Source organism: Hyla sarda, chromosome 2, assembly GCF_029499605.1.
Source record: "Hyla sarda isolate aHylSar1 chromosome 2, aHylSar1.hap1, whole genome shotgun sequence".
NCBI classification, from domain to species: Eukaryota; Metazoa; Chordata; class Amphibia; order Anura; family Hylidae; genus Hyla; species Hyla sarda.
The window spans coordinates 95,249,295-95,272,683 of record NC_079190.1 but is presented as its reverse complement, the minus strand read 5'-3'; the positions used below and the strand labels follow the sequence as shown (position 1 = coordinate 95,272,683).

The window sequence follows — 23,389 nt, the reverse complement described above, 5'->3', positions numbered from 1 at the left end:
TTCACCATAATTTGCAAATACATTTTTTAATCACAATGGGGGAGATTTATCAAAACCTGTCCAGAGGAAAAGTTCTCCAGTTGCCCATAGCAACCAATCAGATCACTTCTTTCATTTTTCACAGGCCTCTTTAAAAATTGAAAGAAGCGAGATGATTGGTTGCTATGGGCAACTGCACCACTCTTTCTGTGCACAGGTTTTGATAAATCTCCCCCAATGTGATTTCTCATTATGTCTCTCATAGTTGAGGTATATCTATGATGAAAATTACAGGCGCCTCTCATCTTTTTAAGTGGGAGAACTTGCACAATTGGTGGCTGACAATACTTTTTGCCCCACTGTATTTGTTTGTATTGATTTAACAACTTGAATTCTGCTGCAGAAAATCTGACAGATTAAAATATACAAGTCACCTTGTCCAGATGATATTTTATCAAATATTCTAACAGAATTGGAGAACTTGATAGACAGACCCCTTTTTCAAAATAAAATGTAAGAATTTTATATGAATAGGGTTCCACAGGACTGGTGCATTAAAAAAAAAAAAAAAATAAATAAATAAAAGATAAACAAGCCATGTTAACCTTCCCAATCCCCTACCATTGCATTCTTGTTGTTACCCAGTCCCTGGGCACCTTCCCATTACAGTCAGGGATAAGGATTCAGGGCAGGTAAGTATTTTTGGCTTATTTTTGGTTTTTACAGTACCTGGAGACATTTAAAAAAATATTTTCTGCCTAGAAAACCTCAATGTTATTCGTGAAGTAACAGGAGTCTCTATACTAAGTCAGCATTAAAAAATTCAGAGTGGACACTCTGTGCACAGTTGCATATCTGCCGCCACCATTGATGGCAAAGCATATCCATGTGGATCCAAGAAGAGAGTAAACAGGTTCATTCTATTGCTGGAGTCTGGAATCAAAATTTCCATGGTAGAAATTTACCAGTGTGCACTGTTCAGCAGAATCGCATTGAAAACAATGTAATGCTGCTGCACCAGAATTTCCGAGCAGAATTTTGCTTGAAATTCCGTAGTATAAACCTAGCCTAACACCTCAGAATCCACCCTGCTATGCTATGTTTATGATGGCTCAGTACACCTAAAAAAAAATGTTTAGACGACACAACCTATATGCCTTGGACTCTTCAGTAGATCCTCAAAGGGAAGATCAATCAGTGACTCCGATCTTACTTTTATACTCACTGATTGGCTGAATATTGGCATACACAAAAGATGTTCCCTAGCTACATCACACCCTCTGACGAAGCCTGTTTGGTGAAACGGTGTTGGGGCCAGGAACTGCTCAGTGTAAGTATACTGCTGTAGGGTTAGGTTTGGGTTTGTTTGATTTATGGTTACTTGTAGCTTGCTTTGGCACATGATTGTATTGCACATTAGTCCTCCCTATATTTACCACTGACTCTGTTGTTATTTCTTTATACTGCTGGTTGTTTTGCAACCACTTGTAGATTTCATATTTATTGTGTACATCAAGAGCAGTGCCAGATGTAGTTCCCACCATTTTACATATTGTTTTTCTTTTTTGATATGAATTCTAAATGTTGATTTTCTAAGAAAGATATTTGCGTATTGTTGATTATACTTTTTACATAGTGTGTATTTTTGGTGTTTAATATTTACATTGCACAATGGTATAAAATATACGTTATATAGGCCCCTTTTTTGTAGGAAGTTAACAATAATGCTCTATGCTGAAGGGGAAAGCCAATTCATTTGGGTTATGATCCTAAATTAATGTAGCTAAATGTCTGATTAGATGGCCTGGATTACAATATAATGTGCTGGGTACATGTCCTGTCCATTATCTGCGTTACTAAGTAAGGATCGATTGTAAGTATGCACAATAAATGTCAACTAATTTATATAAGAACGTTCTTAGAAATGCCTTTTGTGCATCTGTCACTATACTCGTAAAAGCTGCAATATTATTGTTTACAACTCACAAAACATGAAACGGAAAAGCTAATTTTCCCACAACTTGTTTTATAAAGCCTCTATGAGCTCTTCCAGTATGGTCTGTGCAGCAGAATATGAATAATGTGTCCAATAACAGGTAAAGGTTCAGCTCCACCGCTCTGGTGGGCACATTGAATATATGATGTGATTGAAAAGTAGCCTTGTCCAATCAGTCACTGCTGAACTATAACTAGTCCCAAATGAATGAACTCTAAAATGGTCCTGAGCCGAGTACTCTGCTATTTATCTCTTTTATGTCATGCCGAACAGCGAAAAGAGTAATAGTTGAATACCCTGTTTATTGCAGCACCGAAGAGGAAGTGACATGGAAAAGAGAAGTTTTGACAGTCGTGGGGAAGTCAGTGGTACCGGCCGAGCTCTGCCTATTAAACAGGTATATAAAGTAAAACATGTAAAATATTAGAAGTATAGTTTATTTCTGTCCTTATATCTGTATCTTGTCTTACAAATTAGGCAACTTATGGCTTCTCTCTGTGTGAGATGCAGATTAGAATCTTCAAGGATATGTACATTTTTACAAACAAAACTTTTTTTTTCTCCAATAGAAATAGCTGGGTACATCTTGGCTGTGTAGGGATTTTATATATTGGAGTGTGGTATCCCTGTAACCTGCAATGATCTAGTCTGCAGATATGTCCTGACACAAATGTTCACAGTCACAGTGGCTAATGGCAGCAGCCATTCCCATACAATAGTTGACACATTGCATTCAGGGGCTCACTACCAAATATTTTTTATTGTGTGCGGTTTTTCAATAAGAAATGTTGGCTTACCTTTCAATACAAAGTTAGTGTTTGGGAAAATAGGGTATTAGTGTCCACTTAGGTGGTTTATTGGTCATTTTTATAAATTTACCCTCCAATCATAGGTCTCACTTTTCAGGATCTACACCTTGATTGGAGTCACCTGTGGTTAAATTCAGATGATTGGACAGGATTTGGAAAGACACAACCCTGTCTATATAAGGCCCCTTTCACACTGCTGTTGGTGCCCGCAGTGTAACGACCGCTGCAGAATAGCAGGAGAAAAATGACAACATGTGCCGTCTTTCTCTCCCACTTTTCATAACGGGTCCCAGCGGCCCCATAATAGTAAATGGTAGCCCCTGGGACCCGTTGTTTGCCATTGCTCCCCATTAACAGAACGGCCGTTAAAGTCAGAAAAAAAAAGTGACTTTGACGGCCGTTCTCGAAGGGGAGCAACAGGAGCGTGAAAGAAGCCTAAGACCTCACATCTGACAATGCAGATCAGAGCAAATTCCAAGCCATAAAGTTGAAAGAACTGCCTGTAGAGCTCAGAGACAGGATTACATAGAAGCACAGATCTGGAGTAGGAAAATAAAATATTTCTGCTGCAGTAAAATTTCCCAAAAGCACAGTGATCTTGATAATTCATAAATGGAAGATGGTTGGAGCAGCTAGGGTTCTTCCTTGAGCTGGTTGCCCCACCAAACTAAGAAATCGGGCAAGAAGAACCTTGTTAAAATAAGTGACCAAAAACTCATAGGTCACTCTGACTGAGATTTAAAGGGTTATCCAGGAAAAAAACTTTATATATATATATATATATATATATATATATATATATATATATATATATATATCAACTGGCTTCAGAAAGTTAAACAGATTTGTAAATTACTTCTATTAAAAAATCTTAATCCTTTCAGTACTTATGAGCTGCTGAAGTTGAGTTGTTCTTTTCTGTCTAAGTGCTTTCTGAGGACACCTGTCTCGGGAACTGTCCAGAGTAGAAGCAAATCCCATAGCAAACCTCTTCTACTCTGTGCAGTTCCCGAGACAAGCAGAGATGTCAGCAGAGAGCACTGTTGCCAGACAGAAAAGAACAACTCAACTTCAGCAGCTGATAATTATTGGAAGGTTTTTTTTAATAGAAGAAATTTACAAATCTGTTTAACTTTCTGGAGCCAGTTGATATAAAAAAAAAAGTTTTTTCCTGGAATATCCCTTTAAAGATCCCGTGAACACATAGGAAATAACTTTCAGGAGGTCAACCATTGCTGCAGCACTAAACCAGTTGGTCAGATTGTGGCCAGAAAGAAGCCTTTAGTAAAAGTCTTTACTAAACGACACATGAAAGCTGCTTTGAGTTTGCAAAAAAGCATCTAAAGGACTCTTAGACTGTAAGAAACAATATTCTCTGATCATTTAGATATAGTCTGATGAAACCAAGATTGACCTTTCTGGTCTCAGTTTTAAGCGTCATGTCTGGAGGAAGCCAGACACTGCTCATCACCTGCCCAATACCATTCCTACTGTGAAGCATGGTGATGGCAGTATCATGCTGTGGGGTATTTTTAAGTAGCTTGGACAGGGAAACTAGTTAGGGTTGAGGTAAAGCTGAATAAAGCAAAGTACTTGATCCAGAGATCTCTGGATATCAGACTGGGTCAAAGGTTCACCTTCCAACAAGATAATGATCCTAAGCACACAGCCACAACAACATTTGAATGTCTTAGCGTAGCCCAGCCATAGCCCTGACCTAAATCCTATCGAACATCTCGGTAGAGAATTGAAAATGGCTTTCACTGATGATCTCAATCCAACCTGACAGAGCATGAAAGGATCTGCAGAGAAAAATTGAATAAATATCGCTAAATCTAGGTGTGCACACCTGCATACCCAAGAAGACTACAATACAATGAAAATGTGGCATCATACCCAAGCAGACTACAATAGTATTACATGGATTAGTATAAGCAATCTAATACTAGCTTATAAAAGTCCCCTAGGGGAAAAAAATAAATAATATATATATATATATATATATATATATATATATTTATATTTATTTATATATATATATATATATATATATATACTACGACATAGTAGTGAGTTTCTTCATGCGGAGCTACTAAGTAGGTTTTATATATATAGATATATACATATATATATATAATTTTTTTTTTTCATACAGTCATGGCCGTAAATGTTGGCACCCCTGAAATTTTTCTCACAGAAAGAAAATGAATTATTTCTCACAGAAAAGGATTGCAGTACACATGTTTTGCTATACACAAGTTTATTCCCTTTGTGTGTATTGGAACTTGTTACGCCGAGCGCTCCGGGTCCCTGCTCCTCCCCGGAGCGCTCGCGGCGTTCCTCTCTCTCCAGCGCCCCGGTCAGACCCGCTAACCGGGAGCGCTGCACTGACACTGCCGGCGGGGATGCGATTCGCATAGCGGGACGCGCCCGCTCGCGAATCGCATCCCAAGTCACTCACCTGTCCCAGTCCCCGGCTGTCACGTCCTGGCGCGCGTGGCTCCGCTCCTTAGGGCGCGCGCGCGCCAGCTCTCTAAGATTTAAAGGGCCAGTGCACCAATGATTGGTGCCTGGCCCAATCAGTCTAATTAGCCTCCACCTGCTCCCTGTCTATATAACCTCACTTCCCCTTCCCTTCCTTGCCGGATCTTGTTGCCATTGTGCCTTGAGAAAGCGTTCCCTGTGTATCCCAAACCAGTGTTCCTGACCTCTTGCCGTTGCCCCTGACTACGATCCTTGCTGCCTGCCCTGACCTTCTGCTACGTTTGACCTTGCCTCTGTCTAGTCCTTCTGTCCCACGCCTTCTCAGCAGTCAGCGAGGTTGAGCCGTTGCCGGTGGACACGACCTGGTTGCTACTGCCGCAGCAAGACCATCCCGCTTTGCGGCGGGCTCTGGTGAAGACCAGTAGCAACCTAGAACCGGTCCACCGACACAGTCCACGCCAATCCCTCGCTGACACAGAGGATCCACATCCAGCCTGCCGAATCGTGACAGAACTAAACCAAAAAATTGAGGAATAAAAGCAAATTGGACATAATGTCACACCAAACTCCAAAAATGGGTTGGACAAAATTATTGGCACCCTTAACTTAATATTTGGTTGCACACGCTTTGGAAAAAAATAACTGAAATCAGTGGCTTCTTATAATCATCAATAAGCTTCTTACACCTCTCAGCCGGAATGTTGGACCACTCTTCCTTTGCAAACTGCTCCAGGTTTCTCTTATTGGAAGGGCGCCTTTTCCAAACAGCAATTTTAAGATCTCTCCACATGTGTTCAATGAGATTTAGATCTGGACTAATTGCTGGCCACTTCAGAACTCTCCAGCACTTTTTTGCCATCCATTTCTGGGTGCTTTTTGACGTATGTTTGGGGTCATTGTCCTGCTGGAAGACCAAAGATCTCGGATGCAAACTCAGCTTTCTGACACTGGGCTGTACAGTGCAACCCAAAATCCATTGGTAATCCTTAGATTTGATGATGCTTTACACACATTCAAGGCACCCAGTGCCAGAGGCAGCAAAACAACCCCAAAACATCATTGAACCTCCACCATATTTCACTGTAGGTACTATGTTTTTTTTTTTTGTAGGCCTCATTCCGTTTTCCGTAAACAGTAGAATGATGCGCTTTACCAAAAAGCTCTATCTTGGTCTCATCTGTTCACAAGATGTTTTCCCAGAAGGATTTTGGCTTACTCAAGTTCATTTTGGCAAAATGTAGTCTTGCTTTTTTATGTCTCTGTGTCAGCAGTGGGGTCCTCCTGGGTCTCCTGCCATAGCGTTTTACTTCATTTAAATGTCGACTGATAGTTTGTGCTGACACTGATGCTCCCTGAGCCTGCAGGACAGCTTGAATATCTTTGAAACTTGTTTGGGGCTGCTTATCCACCATCTGGACTACCCTGCATTGACACCTTTCATCAATTATTCTTTTCTGTCCACGCCAAGTGGGATTAGCTACAGTGCCATGGGTTGCAAACTTCTTGATAATGTTGCGCACTGTGGACAAAGGCAAATCTAGATTTCTGGAAATGGACTTGTAACCTTGAGATTGTTGATATTTTTCCAAAATTTTGGTTCTCAAGTCCTCAGAAAGTTCTCTTCTCCTCTTTCTGTTGTCCATGCTTAGTGTGGAACACACAGACACACAATGCAAAGACTAAGTGAACTTCTCTCCTTTTTATCTGCTTCCAGGTGTAATTTTTACATTGCCCACACCTGTTACTTGCCCCAGGTGAGTTTAAAGGAGCATCACATGCTTGAAACAATCTTATTTATCTACAATTTTGAAAGGGTGCCAACAATTTTGTCCAGACCATTTTTGGAGTTTGGTGTGACATTATGTCCTATTTTCTTTTTTCCCTCCCTTTTCTGGTTTAGTTCTAACACACACAAAGGGAATAAACATGTGTATAGCAAAACATGTATTACTGCAATCCTTTTCTGTGAGAAATACTTAATTTTCTTGAAAAATGTCAGGGGTACCAACATTTACAGCCATGACTGTTTGAAAAACCTACTTAGTAGCTTAGTAACTATGTCGTAGGGAAGATGTATAATCAAGTTGCACATTAACTTAACATAAAAATAAAAAAAAACATCCAAAAAATCCATGCTGCTCCGTGCTGTATACCACATTAAAGCTATGTTATACATAGGCAGGTCCAGTCCAACAGAGACAGAGTCACACTCAATTCCCCAGCTATCAATCAAATCAAACTCTGTCACTACATTAGTTTATGAGTTGGGGAGTGAAGAGCGCTGCTGCACACATGACTAAAATTGGCTATTACTGATGGAGTGATACTTGGTGCAATCTAAACTTTTTACATAAAAAAGTTTTTACAAATGGCACTAACACTTTAAATGAATGGGCACCCACATAATTCATAGATATGCCAAGTGCCTTAGACAGAAGGGGTCACTCTCCATTACTCTCTTCTGTGATTAATAGATAAGGGCACATAAGAGGGACCCCTTATTAACCCCCCCCCCCCCCCCCCCCCATTAACGCTGAGTTCCCTTACAGGGTATTTCAACATAGTTTTTCTAAATGAGACAAACCCTTTAATTATTATTACCTTTGTAGTTACATGTGATACATTTAGTTTCAGATTATCTACAGTATATGATTACTGTATATGTTATGTATTAGATATTAGCAACCCACCCCTATAGACAATGCATCCTGTAAGGGGTTAATGCATGATGCCCGTTGTGCTGGGATTAATGTCCCTCCTGGTACATGATAATTTGTTACCATTTGATTAGCTAATGTACTGGCACAATTCAGCAGTGAATGACAAACACCCACACAGTCGCTCTCAAGTGAACACCTTAATTGATGCAGTTCCCTTCTGCAAAGAATATTAAATGGAAAGAGAATGCTAGGACACAGAAGAAAGCTATATTTTATTCTTTCATCCAGAAGTTCCCTGCTGATTCTTGTGGGAAGAGCATACTGCAAGAAAAACCCACACATTCCAATTGAATCCTTCCACAAAGAGTGCGGCAAGTCATTGTAGTTGTGGTAGCAGAGCTGCAGAAAGAATCAGACTCGCAGGGTTGTTGTGTAGGCGAGGGATTTTGTCACAGAAGGGACAGGATGCATTGGAAATGTGTTCCCTTTCTAAAAACCAATGAAGAGATAGGGAAATCAGATAACAGAGGACGCACAGAAAGTCAGGACATGACGGTTATTGCAACATCACAGCCTGTAAGCTAATCTATTACTATTTATGGTGCTCTGTAGTCAATGGATCTGAAGGACGATTTAAAGAGTTGCAGATTTGGAGGAAACTGTAGGGGATCCATTGACCTCTATGGAAGCATTTTTACCTATGCAGGCATCATTGTGCAGGGAGGAGAGCACTGATCATCACCTATTGTGAGTGATCTGATGCTGTCTTATCTATACACTGATGTCACCTTTCACTGTAATCCTGCCAGTCATGATAAGGAGGACACTGCTGGAAGTGGCAGTGTATCATTAGGCATAGTGACCAGGATAAAAACTGCAAGATTTCAGGATCATTTTATAATATAGATAGTAAAATGGAAAATTAGAAAGAAAGAAAAATCTGCAAAATGAAAAAAATATGATTAAGATAAAAAAAAATTTGATTTAATTAATAGGTCATTTTTCAGAGGTCAAATTCCCTGTAAAGCCATGTATGTTTTGTAGTTAAAAAGTAAAAGATCTGCTAACACTACTCTTGTTGGTTTTCAGAGCTTTTTACTGAAGCGTAGTGGCAATTCTTTGAACAAAGAGTGGAAGAAGAAGTATGTGACTCTTACAAGCAATGGGATGCTGCTCTATCATCCTAGCATTAATGTGAGTACTTTAATTCTTAATGTAAACATATATACACATCATCAGTGCATGAGGAAACAAAGAAAAGTCAGCACTCACCGGATTTCCAATTCAGCAGATTTTATTGCACATTTCTCACAGCCGTAGTACAGTTCTCGGGGAGACGACGGATGGTACGTATATTCTACGTGAGTCTGAGCACCACCGTATCCTCACTCCGCTACAGCGACTTAGTGTCTACCCGCCTTCAGGTACAGAAGCCAGCAGTGCCGAACTACTCTTCTATACGCTAATATATACACATCAGTCCCTTATAAAGTGTAAAAAAAAAAAAAAAGTGTCCATAGGAATGGTTGAAAGAATAGCTTCCGTGAATACTTAGATATGCACTGCACTTGCACACAGTTTGTTTGTGGGAAACAGTAAAAGTTTTCTCCTTTGACATTTTAACATATTTAAAGGACAACTGCAGTGGTACACATTTATATATGACCGTGCCTCAAAAATAAACTTATACATACCTTCCTACGAGCCCCCATTGGTCCGGCACAGGCCTCACGGTCCGGCAGTGCTGACGTCATTCCACTTCCAGGGGACGGGGACGCTGCAGAGCCATCGGCGTATCACCAGCCGTAGCGATGTCCCACCCCAGTCGGTGTTAGGCTGAGCCCACTGTCATGTAAGAAGCCGGCCAGAGCTCTGCGGCGTCCCCGTCCCCAGGAAGTGGAATGACGTCAGCACTGCCGGACCGTGAGGCCAGTGCCGGAACAACGGGGGCTCGTAGGAAGGTATGTATGAGTTTATTTTGTTTATTTTTGAGGAACAGGCATATATAAATGTGTACCACTGCAGTTGTCCTTTGAGAATAATGGGGGAGATTCATTAAAATCTGTGGAGAAATAAAGTTGACCAGTTGCCCATAGCAACCAATTAGATAGCTTTTTTCATTTTTGAAAAGGCCTCTGAAAAATAAAAGAAGCAATATGATTGGTTGCTGTGGGCAACTGGCCAACTTTTCCTCTACACAGGTTTTGATGAGTCTCCCCCTATGATTCTACATAATCACATTACAAGGCCTGGCTAAAACTATCACTAGTACACCACTGCCTGCTGTCTGCTGGCTACAACAATCACTAGTTCCCCACTGCCTGCTGTCTGCTGGCTACAACTATCACTAGTCCACCACTGTCAGCTGAAAGTGACAGGTGTCTTGTGCGCATTAAGAAAAGAGATGACTACTATATAGCCACACTTTTAGACCCTCGGTATAAAGCCAGAATAGAGGAATTTTTTTAACTTTCAAGAAGGAGGTAGAATTGGATTTTTATAGGGACAAACTATGCATTAAGCTTGCAATGGATTTCCAACAGCAAACACCTGCTGAACAGGGGTCCAGTCTCTGCTCCCAACTAAGTCAATGCTCCAATCCCTCTGCCAGTGCTACCTCTGCAAAGACAACAGCATCTTTACATTGGAGTACATAATGACAGTTTTTTACATCAGGTATTCTAACCTGACATGAATCGTCACCAAAGTGATGTACTGCTACTACCAGCCAAGCCTACATCTGCCAACAACTAGGGATACTTTATGCACCTTTATTATAGTGTTAAAAGGCATAAAAAGTATTGTGGTTAGGTATCCTCCCTTACCGAGGCCCAAGGTAAGTGTTTTCTTGGTCACGCTCCCCCATGATCTACCTGAGTATGCTCCCTGGGGTATACAGACCACTCGTGGACCCGTGCGGTCTCCCGCTGGACCTTACCCAATCCATACAGGTCCATGCAATAGACTAGGTTGCTCACATACTTACAAATTTCCTCCAACTGGATAGACTTAGTACGACCCCTGGGGCCCACTAGTCAAGACACCATAGAACCCCTGAGAGTAGTAGTGACTCCCCTGAGGAACATCGTGTCCATGGAAACATTTATCTCACATTCTCAATGTTCTGTTTTTTTTTTTTTTGACATTGGCACTGTTATATTTGACTCATTGATTGTCATCGCCTAACGGCCTCGCATGATATTGTTAAAGTTGTTATTGCTTTTTCTTGACATAAAATCAATAAAAACTTACTTTGGAAAAAAAAAAAAGGCATAAAAAGTCCACTAGTGCAATGTGACGTGACGTCACAAGGGGGCAGAGCCACAAAGTTACAATACTCCGGCCCCGTGATCGTGAGTCATCAGACACGGAGCCTTTGGATAGAGGATAAGATGTCTGAGGGCCGGACTACCCCTTTAACCCCTTAACGACGCAGGACATATATTGACGTCCTGCGCCAGCTCCCGCATAACATTGCGTCGGTCCCGGCGCTCATCAACGGCCAGGACCCGCGGCTAATACCACACATCGCCGATCGCGGCAATGTGCGGTATTAACCCTTTAGAAGCGGCGGTCAAAGCTGACCGCCGCTTCTAAAGCGAAAGTGAAAGTATCCCGGCTAGTCAGTCGGGCTGTTCGGGACCGCCGCGGTGAAATCGCGGTGTCCCGAACAGCTTACAGGACACCGGGAGGGCCCTTACCTGCCTCCTCGGTGTCCGATCGACGAATGAATGCTCCGTGCCTGAGATCCAGGCAGGAGCAGTCAAGCGCCGATAACACTGATCACAGGCGTGTTAATACACGCCAGTGATCAGCATAGGAGATCAGTGTGTGCAGTGTTATAGGTCCCTATGGGACCTATAACACTGCAAAAAAAAATAAAAAAAAAGTGTTAATAAAGGTCATTTAACCCCTTCCCTAATAAAAGTTTGAATCACCCCCCTTTTCCCATTAAAAAAATTAAACAGTGTAAATAAAAAATAAAAATAAACATATGTGGTATCGCCGCGTGCGTAAATGTCCAAACTATAAAAATATATTGTTAATTAAACCGCACGGTCAATGGCGTACGCGCAAAAAATTCCAAAGTCCAAAAAAGCGTATTTTGGTCACTTTTTATACCATTAAAAAATGAATAAAAAGTGATCAAAAAGTCCGATCAAAACAAAAATCATACCGTTAAAAACTTCAGATCACGGCGCAAAAAATGAGCTCTCATACTGCCCTGTACATGGAAAAATAAAAAAGTTATAGGGGTCAGAAGATGACATTTTAAACGTATAACTTTTCCTGCATGTAGTTATGATTTTTTCCAGAAGTATGACAAAATCAAACCTATATAGGTAGGATATCATTTTAACCGTATGGACCTACAGAATAATGATAAGGTGTCATTTTTACCGAAATATGCACTGCGTAGAAACGGAAGCCCCCAAAATTACAAAATGGCGTTTTTTCTTCGATTTTGTCGCACAATAATATTTTTTTCCGTTTCGCCGTGAATTTTTGGGTAAAATGACTAATGTGACTGCAAAGTAGAATTGGTGACGCAAAAAATAAGTCATAATATGGATTTTTAGGTGGAAAATAGAGAGGGTTATGATTTTTAAAAGGTAAGGAGAAAAAACGAAAGTGCAAAAATGGAAAAACCCTGAGTCCTTAAGGGGTTATGGATGTTGTTTTTACCTTAATAACCTGGCCCCGTTTTTTTTTATCTGGCATGTGTCTTCAATCTTTCAGTGGTAATATCTTTAACATGCTTCTACTGAGGGAAGACATTCTGAGATTGTTTTTTCATGACATATTGTACTTTATATTGGGGGTAAAGATTTGGATGCATGCAGATTTCTGGCGTTTTTTTAATAGTTTTTTTTATGGCATTTACTGTGTGTAAATATTATTTTATCTTTATTCTGTGGCTAGGTACGATTATGATGATACCTAGTTTGTATAGCTTTTTAGGTTCTTTTTCCTTTTCACAATGAAATCCTCTTTTTTTTCTCTTTTTGTGTTGTCATGTTTCAACAGCCATAACTTGTCTAATTTTCGTCCAAATGCATTGTGTGAGGGCTCATTTTTTGCGGGATAAGCTTTACTTTTTATAAGTACCATTTTTGCGATGCATGCTACCTTTTGATAAGGTTTTTTTCCACATTTTTTTTTTACCAAAATTAGCATTCTTGCGCTTTTTTGTTGTTTTTGTTTACAGCGTTAACCTGCCGGATAAATAACATTATCATATTGTTGTACAAGTCATTACAAACCTACCTTTTTTGTGATAATGCAGAGCATTCTTGGAAAAGAGGCATCTTTATTCTTTTTTTTAATTTTACTTTACTGAACAACTGACTGTAATGTCTCAGGCCACACTGCAACCTGGGAAAACCATTTTGTGTGCTGATAAAAATAAACATTGTGGCAAAAATCACAGAAGAGCTGTGAGAAAACCATCACACACAGGTACAGACACAATATTAAGAACTACACTAACTTTACAGCCCCTGTAGTCAAATAAAAAAAAAAAAATCCCCGAATCCCTTACTGCATTGCAGGTTTGTGTAGAACATATTCACTGCAAACCAAACTTTTTGATAAAGTTGAGTAAGCCAAGTAAACCAAACTTGCTTCTCGCTCTAGTCTCTCACTCTGAGATGTGCAAATTTCGCATCAAATTCCAGTTTCAAAGACATATCACTGTATATAGTAGAATGGCAAATCTGCTTTTCCTATCACCAAGGAGAAGAGGTGCATTAAAGAAGATGTCTGGTCCTATTCCATCCTGCCCGGATGCCAAAAAAAAAAAGAGAAAACAAACTTTCACTTACCTTCCTATGTTCCCCCGGTGCTCCGCAACAGCTGATCGGTCGGCCGGGCTGTCTACTTACTATTTCCCTTAGCCCGGTACATCACATGGCACTTCAGCCTATCACCGGCCGAGGCAGGACATCACGGCGCAGGTGATAGGCTGAAGCGCTGTGTGACGTACCGGCTAAGGTAAGACAGACGTAGCCCAGCTGACCAATCAGCTGTTGCGGAGCTCCGATGGAACGTAGGTAGGTAAGTGAAAGTTTGTTTTTCCTTTTTTTGCAGCCCTGACAGGATGGAATAGGAATAGTCTGTACCGGACATCTCCTTTAATCACTATAGAATTCCAGTGGTGGCCTTGGAAGTTATTTGATATCAAAATTACTTTTTCTGCTTTGCCACCAAAAAATGTAGGGAAAGTAAAAGAGTAAACTCACAATTTAGCTCTTCTTTATTTATATTAATATTATATAGCAATGCAATTTGGCTTCTTCACTTCAGGCCAAACCATTTGCAAAGAAAGCCAATAGGAAACCCGGAGAGGTTTGCTATGGGGATTTGCTCCCACTCTGGACAGTTCCTGACATGGACAGAGGTGTCAGCAGAGAGAACAGTGGTCAGAATGGAAAGGATTACACAACTCTCTCTGTAGTATACAACAGCTAATAAGTACTGCAAGGGTTAAATAGAAGTAATATACAAATTTATATAACTTTCTTGCATCAGTTGATTAAATTTTTTTCTTCTCTGGATTACCCCTTTAACCCCTTAAGGAAACAGGGCATACCTGTACGCCCTGCGCCCGGCCTCAGTCCCGGACTTTGTGCCGCGTGCTTTTAACCCTTTAGATGCAGCGTTCAAAATTGATCGCCATGTCTAAAGTAACAAAAATACACTCCCGGCAGCTCAGTCGGGCGCATCGGATCGACGATTGATTGCTCCAAGCCTGAAATCCAGGCCTGCGCAATCGACTGCCGATAACACGTATCATTGCCATTTTAATGCATGGCAGTGATCTGTGTAGAAGATCAGTGTGTGCAGTGTTATCGCCACTAGAGGGGGCTATAACATTGCAAAAAAAAAAAGTGTGAAAAAAAAGTTAATAAAGATCATTTAACCCCTTCCCTAATAAAGTAAGAACCACCCACATTTTTCCATAAAAAAAACCTGTGTAAATAAAAATGTAAATTATTATATGTAGCATCACTGTGTGCAGAAATATCAGAACTATAAAAATATATTGTTAATTAAACTGCACGTTCAATGGCGTACGCGCAAAAAAATTCCAAAGTCCAAAATAGTGTCTTTTTGGTCACATTTTATATCATGACAAAATGAATAAAGAGCGATCAAAAAGTCTGATCAATACCACAATTGTACTGTTGAAAAATCCAGATCACAGCACAAAAAATGAGCCCTTATAGGGGTCAAAATATGAAAATTTTAAATGTATTCATTTTTGTGCATGTAGTTATGATTTTTTTCCAGAAGTAAGACAAACTCAAACCTATATAAGTAGGGTATCATTTTAATCATTTGGATCTACAGAATAAAGAAAATGTATCATTTTTACCAAAAAATGCATTGCGTAGAAACGGAAGCCCCAAAAGTTTCAAAAGGACATTTTTTCTTAAATTTTGTCGCACAATGATTTTTTTTCCGTTTCGCTCGGAATTTTTGGGTAAAATGATTACTGTCACTGAATTGGTGGCTCAAAAAATAAGCCATAATATGGAATTTTAGGTGCAAAATTGAAAGGGTTATGATTTTTTTAAAAGGTAAAACAAAAGTGCAAAAATGGAAAAACTGAGTACTTAAGGGGTTAAGATTGATTGGTGTTAATGGTATCTTGAAACTTAATCTGCTCTCATAAAGAACTCTGTGTTGATCTTTTTGAGCTGCTAGTTCCATATTAATTATATCTAAGATGCAGGTTATATGCCAAGGTCCACTACTATCACAAATAAAAAAGACCCCAGGAGAACAACTCTATTATACTCTCACATTTTTAATGTTCTGCATAAAAACCTTTGTGAGAACATCACTGCTGACTATTGTTGCCCTCTAGAGGTTAAAGCCCTTACTGCAGCATAGAAGGTTCTTTCTAGTTTTCTCTGTAGCTATGCAGTAATTTCTTAAAGCAGTGTCCTGGCATGCTGGGAGTTGTAGATTTGCAAAAGCTGGAGGAACCCTGGTTGGGAAACACTGTCTTTAAGGAAATCAAAGAACTTCTGCCGAAGCTAGCAATATTTTCTTAATAAACCATCCCAATATGAGGAGAACGATTAAAGGTAAGGATAAAGAAGATCCTGTTACCCCTAAGGCTATATTTATTCCACATTAATTAATTCCGCATGAATCTTCCAAACATTCCATTGCAGCAGAGTCCTATCGATTTCAATGGGATTCTGCTCCTCTGTTTACAGGGCAGAATTTCCGTGCCAACATCTGCCGCGGAAATCTTGATTCCGGCGTACACAAAACATTTAACATGTTCAATGTTTTGCAGATACTGCAAGGAAATGCATAGCCCTCATTGAGAGTGCACATTTCCAAGAGGTCCAAGTGCTGGCATGTTCTGCAGGTGCTCTGCTGTCTGTGGAATGACTGTAAACTACGCCCCTCACGTAATGTAATAAGGGGTGCAGTGAGCATTTACACCCCACAGGTGTCTGACAGATTTTTGGAACAGTGGTCCGTGAAAATGAAAAATAAAATGTTTCATTTGCATGGCCCACTATTCCAAAGATCTGTCAAACGCCAGTGGGGTGTAAATGCTCACTGCACCCCTTATTAAATTCTGTGAGGGGTGTAGTTTTCAAAATAGGGTCACATGTGGGGGGGGTCCACAGTTCTGGCACCATGGGGGTTTTTGTAAATGCACAAGGCCCCAGGCATCTATTCCAACCAAATTCTCTCTCCAAAAGCTCAATGGCGCTCCTTCTCTTCTGAGCATTGTAGTGCGCCAGCAGAGCACTTGACATCCCCACATGGGGTATTTATATACTCAGAAGAAATAGGGTTACAAATTTTGGGGGGCATTTACTTCTATTACCCCTTGTAAAAATGTAAAATTTGGGGAAAAAACAGCATTTTTGTGAAAACATTTTTTTTTTCATCTACACATCCGACTTTAACGAAAAGTCGTCAAACACCTGTGGGTTGTTGAGGCTCACTGGACCCCTTGTTACGTTCCCTGAGGGGTGTAGTTTCCAAAATAGTATGCCATGTGTTTTTTTGTTTTGTTTTTTGCTGTACTGGCACCATAGGGGCTTCCTAAATGTGACATACCCCACAGAATTTGCTTTCCAAAAGCCAAATGTGACTTCTGAGCATTGTAGTGCGCCCACAGTGCACTTGATGTCCACACATGGGGTATTTCCATACTCAGAAGAGATGGGGTTAGAAAATTTGGGGGACATTTTCTCCTAATACCCCTTTGTAAAAATGTAAATATTTGGGGGGAGAACCAGCATTTTTGTGAAAAATATAAATAAAAATTCCTTTGCACATCCAACTTTAATGAAAAGTTGTCAAGCACCTGTGGGGTGTTAAGGCTCACTGTACACCTTGTTGTGTTCCTTGAGGGGTGTAGTTTCCAAAATAGTATGACATGTGGGGCTTTTTTTTTTTTGATGCTTTTCTGGCAACTCTGGCTTCCTAAATGTGTCATGCCCCCAAAAACCATTTCAGAAAAACTCACTCTCCAAAATATATATGAGGTATTTCCTTACTCGAGACAAATTGGGTTACACATTTTAGGAAGACTTCTCTTTTACCCCTTGTAAAAAGTCAAAAACTGGGTCTATAAGAACATGCGAGTGTAAAAAATGAAGATTTTGAATTTTCTGCTTTGTACTTTGCTGCTATTCCTGTGAAACACCTAAAGGGTTAACACACTTACTGAATGTCATTTTGAATACTTTGAGGGGTGCAGTTTTTATACTGGGGTCATTTATGGGGCATTTCTAATATGAAGGCCTTTCAAATCCACTTCAAAACTGAACTGGTGCCTGAAAAATTCAGATTTTGAAAATGTTGTGAAAAATTGGAAAACTTCTACTGAACTTTGAAGCCCTCTGATGTCTTCCATAAGTAAAAACATGTCAACTTTATGATGCAAACAAAGTAGACATGTTGTATATGTGAATCAATATATAAATAATTTTCATCAAATTTAGAAATTTTTCACCAAGAAATGATGCAAGTATTGACAAAAATTTACCACTAACATAAAGTAGAATATAAATTCTTAGAAGAAAACAAATGACATGGCACCCGAACCTCTACTTCAAACTTTCTGCTGTATTGCCACTGACAAGGCGTACAATGAGGATGCACTACACAAAAACACGAAGTGCATCCTCATTGTACGCCTTGCCAGTGGCAATAAAGCAGCAAGTTTGAAGTAGAGGTTTGGGTGCCATGTCATTTGTTTTCTTCTAAGAATGTATATGCGCACACTGCACTTCAGATACAGGCACCGAAGGATCTACAGAGCGCACAGACCTACAGGGTAATGAAGACTCAGACACTTGTCCAGTCTCTAGAAGCTTTATGAGGAGTTTAACTGCACATATATTAAAAGAACTGGGGGACTTTAGAGCTGATGTGCTTCAGATCGTCCCTCGAGTAAAATTTCTTGAAATAAGTTAAATAGAAAAAATGTATCACTATGATGCTCTCCTGAGACAATTTTTCTTCATGTGAACATGGCCTTAGGGTCTATTTACATGGCAGAATTTCTACTTGTGGAATTCCACCTCAGATTAAAGCCCATAGCCTTCTATGGGATTCCGCACTCCCATTCACACTTCTGAATTTCCAGTAGCAGAAATTCAGAAGTGTGGATGGGAGTGCGGAATCCCATAGAAGTCTATGGGCTTTAAAGGGTTACTCCACTCCCCAACGTCCGGAACTCAATGTCACGAGGGGGGCGGGCGAGAACACGGAAGTCCGCACCCAGTGTTCGGAACATTGAGTTCCAGATGCTGGGGATCGGAGTAACCCTTTAATTTCAGGTGGAATTCCGCAAGCGGAAATTCTGCCTGGTGAATAGACTCTTAGGCTAGTTTCACACTGTGGAATTTCTGGGCAGAATATCTGCCAGAGATCGAGATGGCGGCTCTAGGACAGAGCAGACTGCATTGCTGCCCCCCATAGACTGCAATGCATTTCTGGGTGGATCTTTTTGGGAGATCTGCTCAGAAATGCATTGCCATCTATGGGGATGGTAATGTAGTCCACCCAGTCCTAGTGCCGCCAGCTCGATCTCCGGCAGAAATTCAGCCCAGAAATTCCAGTGTGAAGCAACGGAATTTCTGCCTGCAATTCCGCTTTGAAATTGCAGGCAGAAATTCCGCTTTCTAAAATGTATAGTATAGTGTATGGGTTTCCGTTCACAAATTCACACTTCAGAATTTGTGAACGGAAAATCCGCTTGAAAATTTCCGCCTGAAGCATGGCGTTGCTCATTCTTCAGTCGGAAGACTGCAGTGTCCGCGCGGTCCTAGTGCCGACCTATTCAGTTGGCGCTGGCCGCACTCTGTATCTCCAAGCGGAAATTTTCTGCCCGGAGATTCTGCAGTGTGAACCTAGCTTTAGTGTAGACCAGAGTTTCCCAACCAGGGTGCCTCCAGATGTTGCAAAACTACAACTCCCAGCATGCCTGGACAGCCTTGGGCACAAGGGGATTAACCCCTTAAGGACCAAGCCCATTTTGGCCTTAAGGACCAGACCAATTTTATTTTTGCATTTTCGTTTTTTCCTCCTCGCCTTCTAATAATCATAACTCTCTTATATTTCCATCCACAGACCCATATGAGGGCTTGTTTTTTGCATCACCAATTTTACTTTCTAATGACATCACTTATTTTACCATAAAATGTATGGCGCAACCAAACAAATATTATTTATGTGGGAAAATTGAAAAGAAAAACGCAATTTAGCACATTTTGGAAGGTTTTGTTTTCACGCTGTACACTTTCCGGTAAAAATGACATGTTTTCTTTATTCTGTGGGTCACTACAATTAAAATGATGCCCATGTTATTTGCTTTTCAATAATTGTACCGCTTAAAAAAAATCTCAAACCATTTTAACAAAATTAGTATGTTTGAAATTGCCCTATTTTGACCACCTATAACTTTCTCATTTTTCCGTATATGGGGCGGTATGAGGGCTCACTTTTTGATCCATGATCTGTAGTTTTAATCAGTAACCCTTTTGCTTAGGTTTTACTTTTTATTCATTTTTTATAAAAAATTTTTTGGAATAAAACGTGACAAAAAAGCAGCAATTTTGGACTTTTTTATTTTTTTACGTTTACGCTGTTCACCGTACAGGATAATTAACAATATATTTTAATAGTTCAGACTTTTAGACATGCGGCGATACCAAATATGTGTATTAATAATTTTTTTTACGCTTTTTGGGGGGTAAAATGGGGAAAAACAAACATTTTACTTTTTATTGGGGGAAGGGATTTTTCACATTTCTTTACTTTTTTATTTTACATATTTTTACTTTTTTTTACACTTTTTATGTCCCCATAGGGGACTATTCATAGCAATCAGTTGATTGCTAATATATATATATATAGTATAGGACACAGCACTGCTCAGTATTAGAGGTGATCTTCTGCTCTGGTCTGCTCGATCTCAGACCAGAGCAGAAGACCCCGGGAGACGGCCGGAGCAAGGTGAGGGGACATCCGGCCGCCATGCAGGATGATCGGATCGCCGCGGCAGCGCTGCGGGCGATCCGATCATCCATTCAAACTACCGCAGATGCCGTGATCTGTATTGATCACGGCATCGGAGTGGTTAATAGCGGACATCCGCGCAATCGCTGATGTCCGCCATTACCGGCGGGTCCCTGGCTGCTGACATCAGCCGGGACCTGCCGGGCATGACGCGAGCACCGTTCCTGTGCTCGCGATCATGTCGGCGCGTAAATGTACGTCATGGTGTGTTAAGTACCACATCACCATGACGTACATTTACGTCCATTGTCATTAAGGGGTTAAGATGGAGGGGGGTGGGGGGGATGGCGCAAGAAGATCAGAGGGAGGGAGGAATAATGGCACAAGAGATTAAGATGGAGGGGGGAGGGTTAATCATTAATCCCCCTTATCTCTATATTAATCCCCTTGTGCCATTATTTCCCCCTCCATCTTAATCCCCTTGTGCTATTATTATTGGATGTGCCAAAAGAGGATCAGAGGGGGGGGGGGGGGGTAATGTCACAAGGGGATCAGATGGAGGGGGGATAATCATCCCCCCCCCTCCATCTTAATGCCCTTATGCTATTATTTCTCCCCCCTGACTCCCTGACCCCCTGGGCTAATATTATATATATATATATATATATATATATATATATATATATATATACACACATACAGTGGGGCAAAAAAAGTATTTAGTCAGCCACCAATTGTGCAAGTTCTCCCACTTAAAAAGATGAGAGAGGCCTATAATTTGGTGAAAAATAAGTATTTGGTCAATAACAAAAGTTCATCTCAATGCTTTGTTATATACCCTTTGTTGGCAATGACAGAGGTAAAATGTTTTCTGTAAGTCTTCACAAGGTTTTCACACACCGTTTGTGGTATTTTGGCCCACTCCTCCATGCAGAGCTACTCTAGAGCAGTGATGTTTTGGGGCTGTCACTGGGCAACATGGACTTTTAACTCCCTCCAAAGGTTTTCTATGGGGTTGAGATCTGGAGACTGGTTATGCCACCCCAGGACCTTGAAATGCTTCTTACGAAGCCACTCCTTTGTGGCCCGGGCGGTGTGTTTGGGATCATTGTCATTCTGAAAGACCCAGCCACGTTTCATCTTCAATGCCCTTGCTGATGGAAGGAGGTTTTCACTCAAACTCTCACGATACATGGCCCATTCATTCTTTCCTTTACATGGATCAGTCATCCTGGTCCCTTAGCAGAAAAACAGCCCCAAAGCATGATGTTTCCACCCCATGCTTCACAGTAGGTATGGTGTTCTTCGGATGCAACTCGGCATTCTTTCTTCTCCAAACATGACGAGTTGAGTTTTTACCAGAAAGTTCTTCTTTGGTTTCATCTGACCATATAACATTCTCCCAATACTTTTCTAGATCATCCAAATGCTCTCTAACAAACTTCAGACAGGCCCGGACATGTACTGGCTTAAGCAGGGGGACACATCTGGCACTGCATGATTTGAGTCCCTGGCAGTATAGTGTGTTTCTGATGGTAGCCTTGGTTACTTTGGTCACAGCTCACTGCGGGTCATTCACTAGGTCCACCCCATGTGGTTCTGGGATATTTGCTCACCATTCTTGTGATCATTTTGACACCACGTGGTGAGATCTTGTGTGGAGCCCCAGATCGAGGGAGATTATCAGTGGTCTTGTATGTCTTCCATTTTCTAATAATTGCTTCCACGGTTGATTTCTTCGCACCAAGTTGCTTGCCTATTGCATATTCAGACTTCACAGCCTGGTGCAGGTCTACAATTTTGTTTCTGGTGTCCTTCGACAGCTCTTTGGTCTTGGTCACAGTGGAGTTTGGAGTGTGACTGTTTGAGGTTGTGGACAGGTGTCTTTTATACTGACAAGTTCAAACAGGTGCCATTAATACAGGTAACGAGTGGAGGACAGAGGAGACTCTTAAAGAAGAAGTTACAGATCTGTGAGAGCCAGACATTTTGCTTGTTTGTATGTGATCAAATACTTATTTTCCACCATAATTTGCAAATGAATTCTTTAAAAATCTGAAAATTAGATTTTTTTTTTTCCTCATTATGTCTCTTATAGTTGAGGTATACCTATGATGTGAATTACAGGCCTCTCTCATCTTTTTAAGTGTGAGAACTTGCACAATTGGTGACTGACTAAATACTTTTTTGCCCCACTGTATATATGTTTACAACATACAAAAACCTTTCCTCCATCCCATACACTTATTTTTCACTTTTTTGTTACTTTACCCGGCCTCCTGCAGTCCCGTGTTGCCTGTTCCTCCATACAGTGTGTCCCTTTTGGCAGGGCCACACTGACGTGTGACGTGTGACATCCTCCTGCGCTGTGCAGCACCTCCGCTAAACGTCAGGGGAGGTTACACATCTCCCCGGTAACCAAGCAGCTCCCTTACAGTAGCCGTGGCCGCAGCTCCAGCCGCGCTATTGTACAGAGAGCTGTCGCGGCCATTCTCCGCTATGCACTGACAAATACTGGCCAATGCATGGTCTGTATTTGTCAGCGCATTGGCATACCCCCGCTCAACTGGTGGTGAACCCCTAGGGTTACGCGTACCACGGGTTGAGAACCCCTGGTATATAATATTAGCATGCAATCACTTAATAACAAAGGAATACCAGTGCTATAGAGCTTACATCTTCACCTATGATTTTGATCTCATGAAATTTGACATCACCACCACTGCCTGCAGAAATGCACCGCCACTATACACCCATGTAAAGTCACCTGCATACAGAGAAGTCCCACAGTGCAGTAAATAGAAAAAGAAGCAGTGTTGTGCCAAAAAAAAATCAACTCTTCCTTTTTTTTTTTTTCTAATAAAAGCAATGGATCAGCGCCATGTCTTTGTGTTCTACAAGTGCATGGATATCTACAGTAGCAGACTTTGAGCTCAATTTGAAGATGTCACTTA

At 40.8% G+C, this 23,389-nt stretch overlaps 1 protein-coding gene across 3 annotated transcripts in view; it reads left to right on the top strand.

Annotated features, from left to right (window-relative positions):
• AGAP2 (ArfGAP with GTPase domain, ankyrin repeat and PH domain 2) overlaps window positions 1-23,389 on the top strand; it is a 254,446-nt gene that overhangs the window by 180,515 nt on the left and 50,542 nt on the right. For all 3 annotated transcript variants that reach the window (XM_056562604.1, XM_056562602.1, XM_056562601.1), the window contains 2 exons: window positions 2,286-2,372; window positions 9,018-9,122. In XM_056562604.1, coding sequence (XP_056418579.1) covers window positions 2,286-2,372; window positions 9,018-9,122 — 192 coding nt within the window. The remainder of the gene's footprint in view (window positions 1-2,285; window positions 2,373-9,017; window positions 9,123-23,389) is intronic.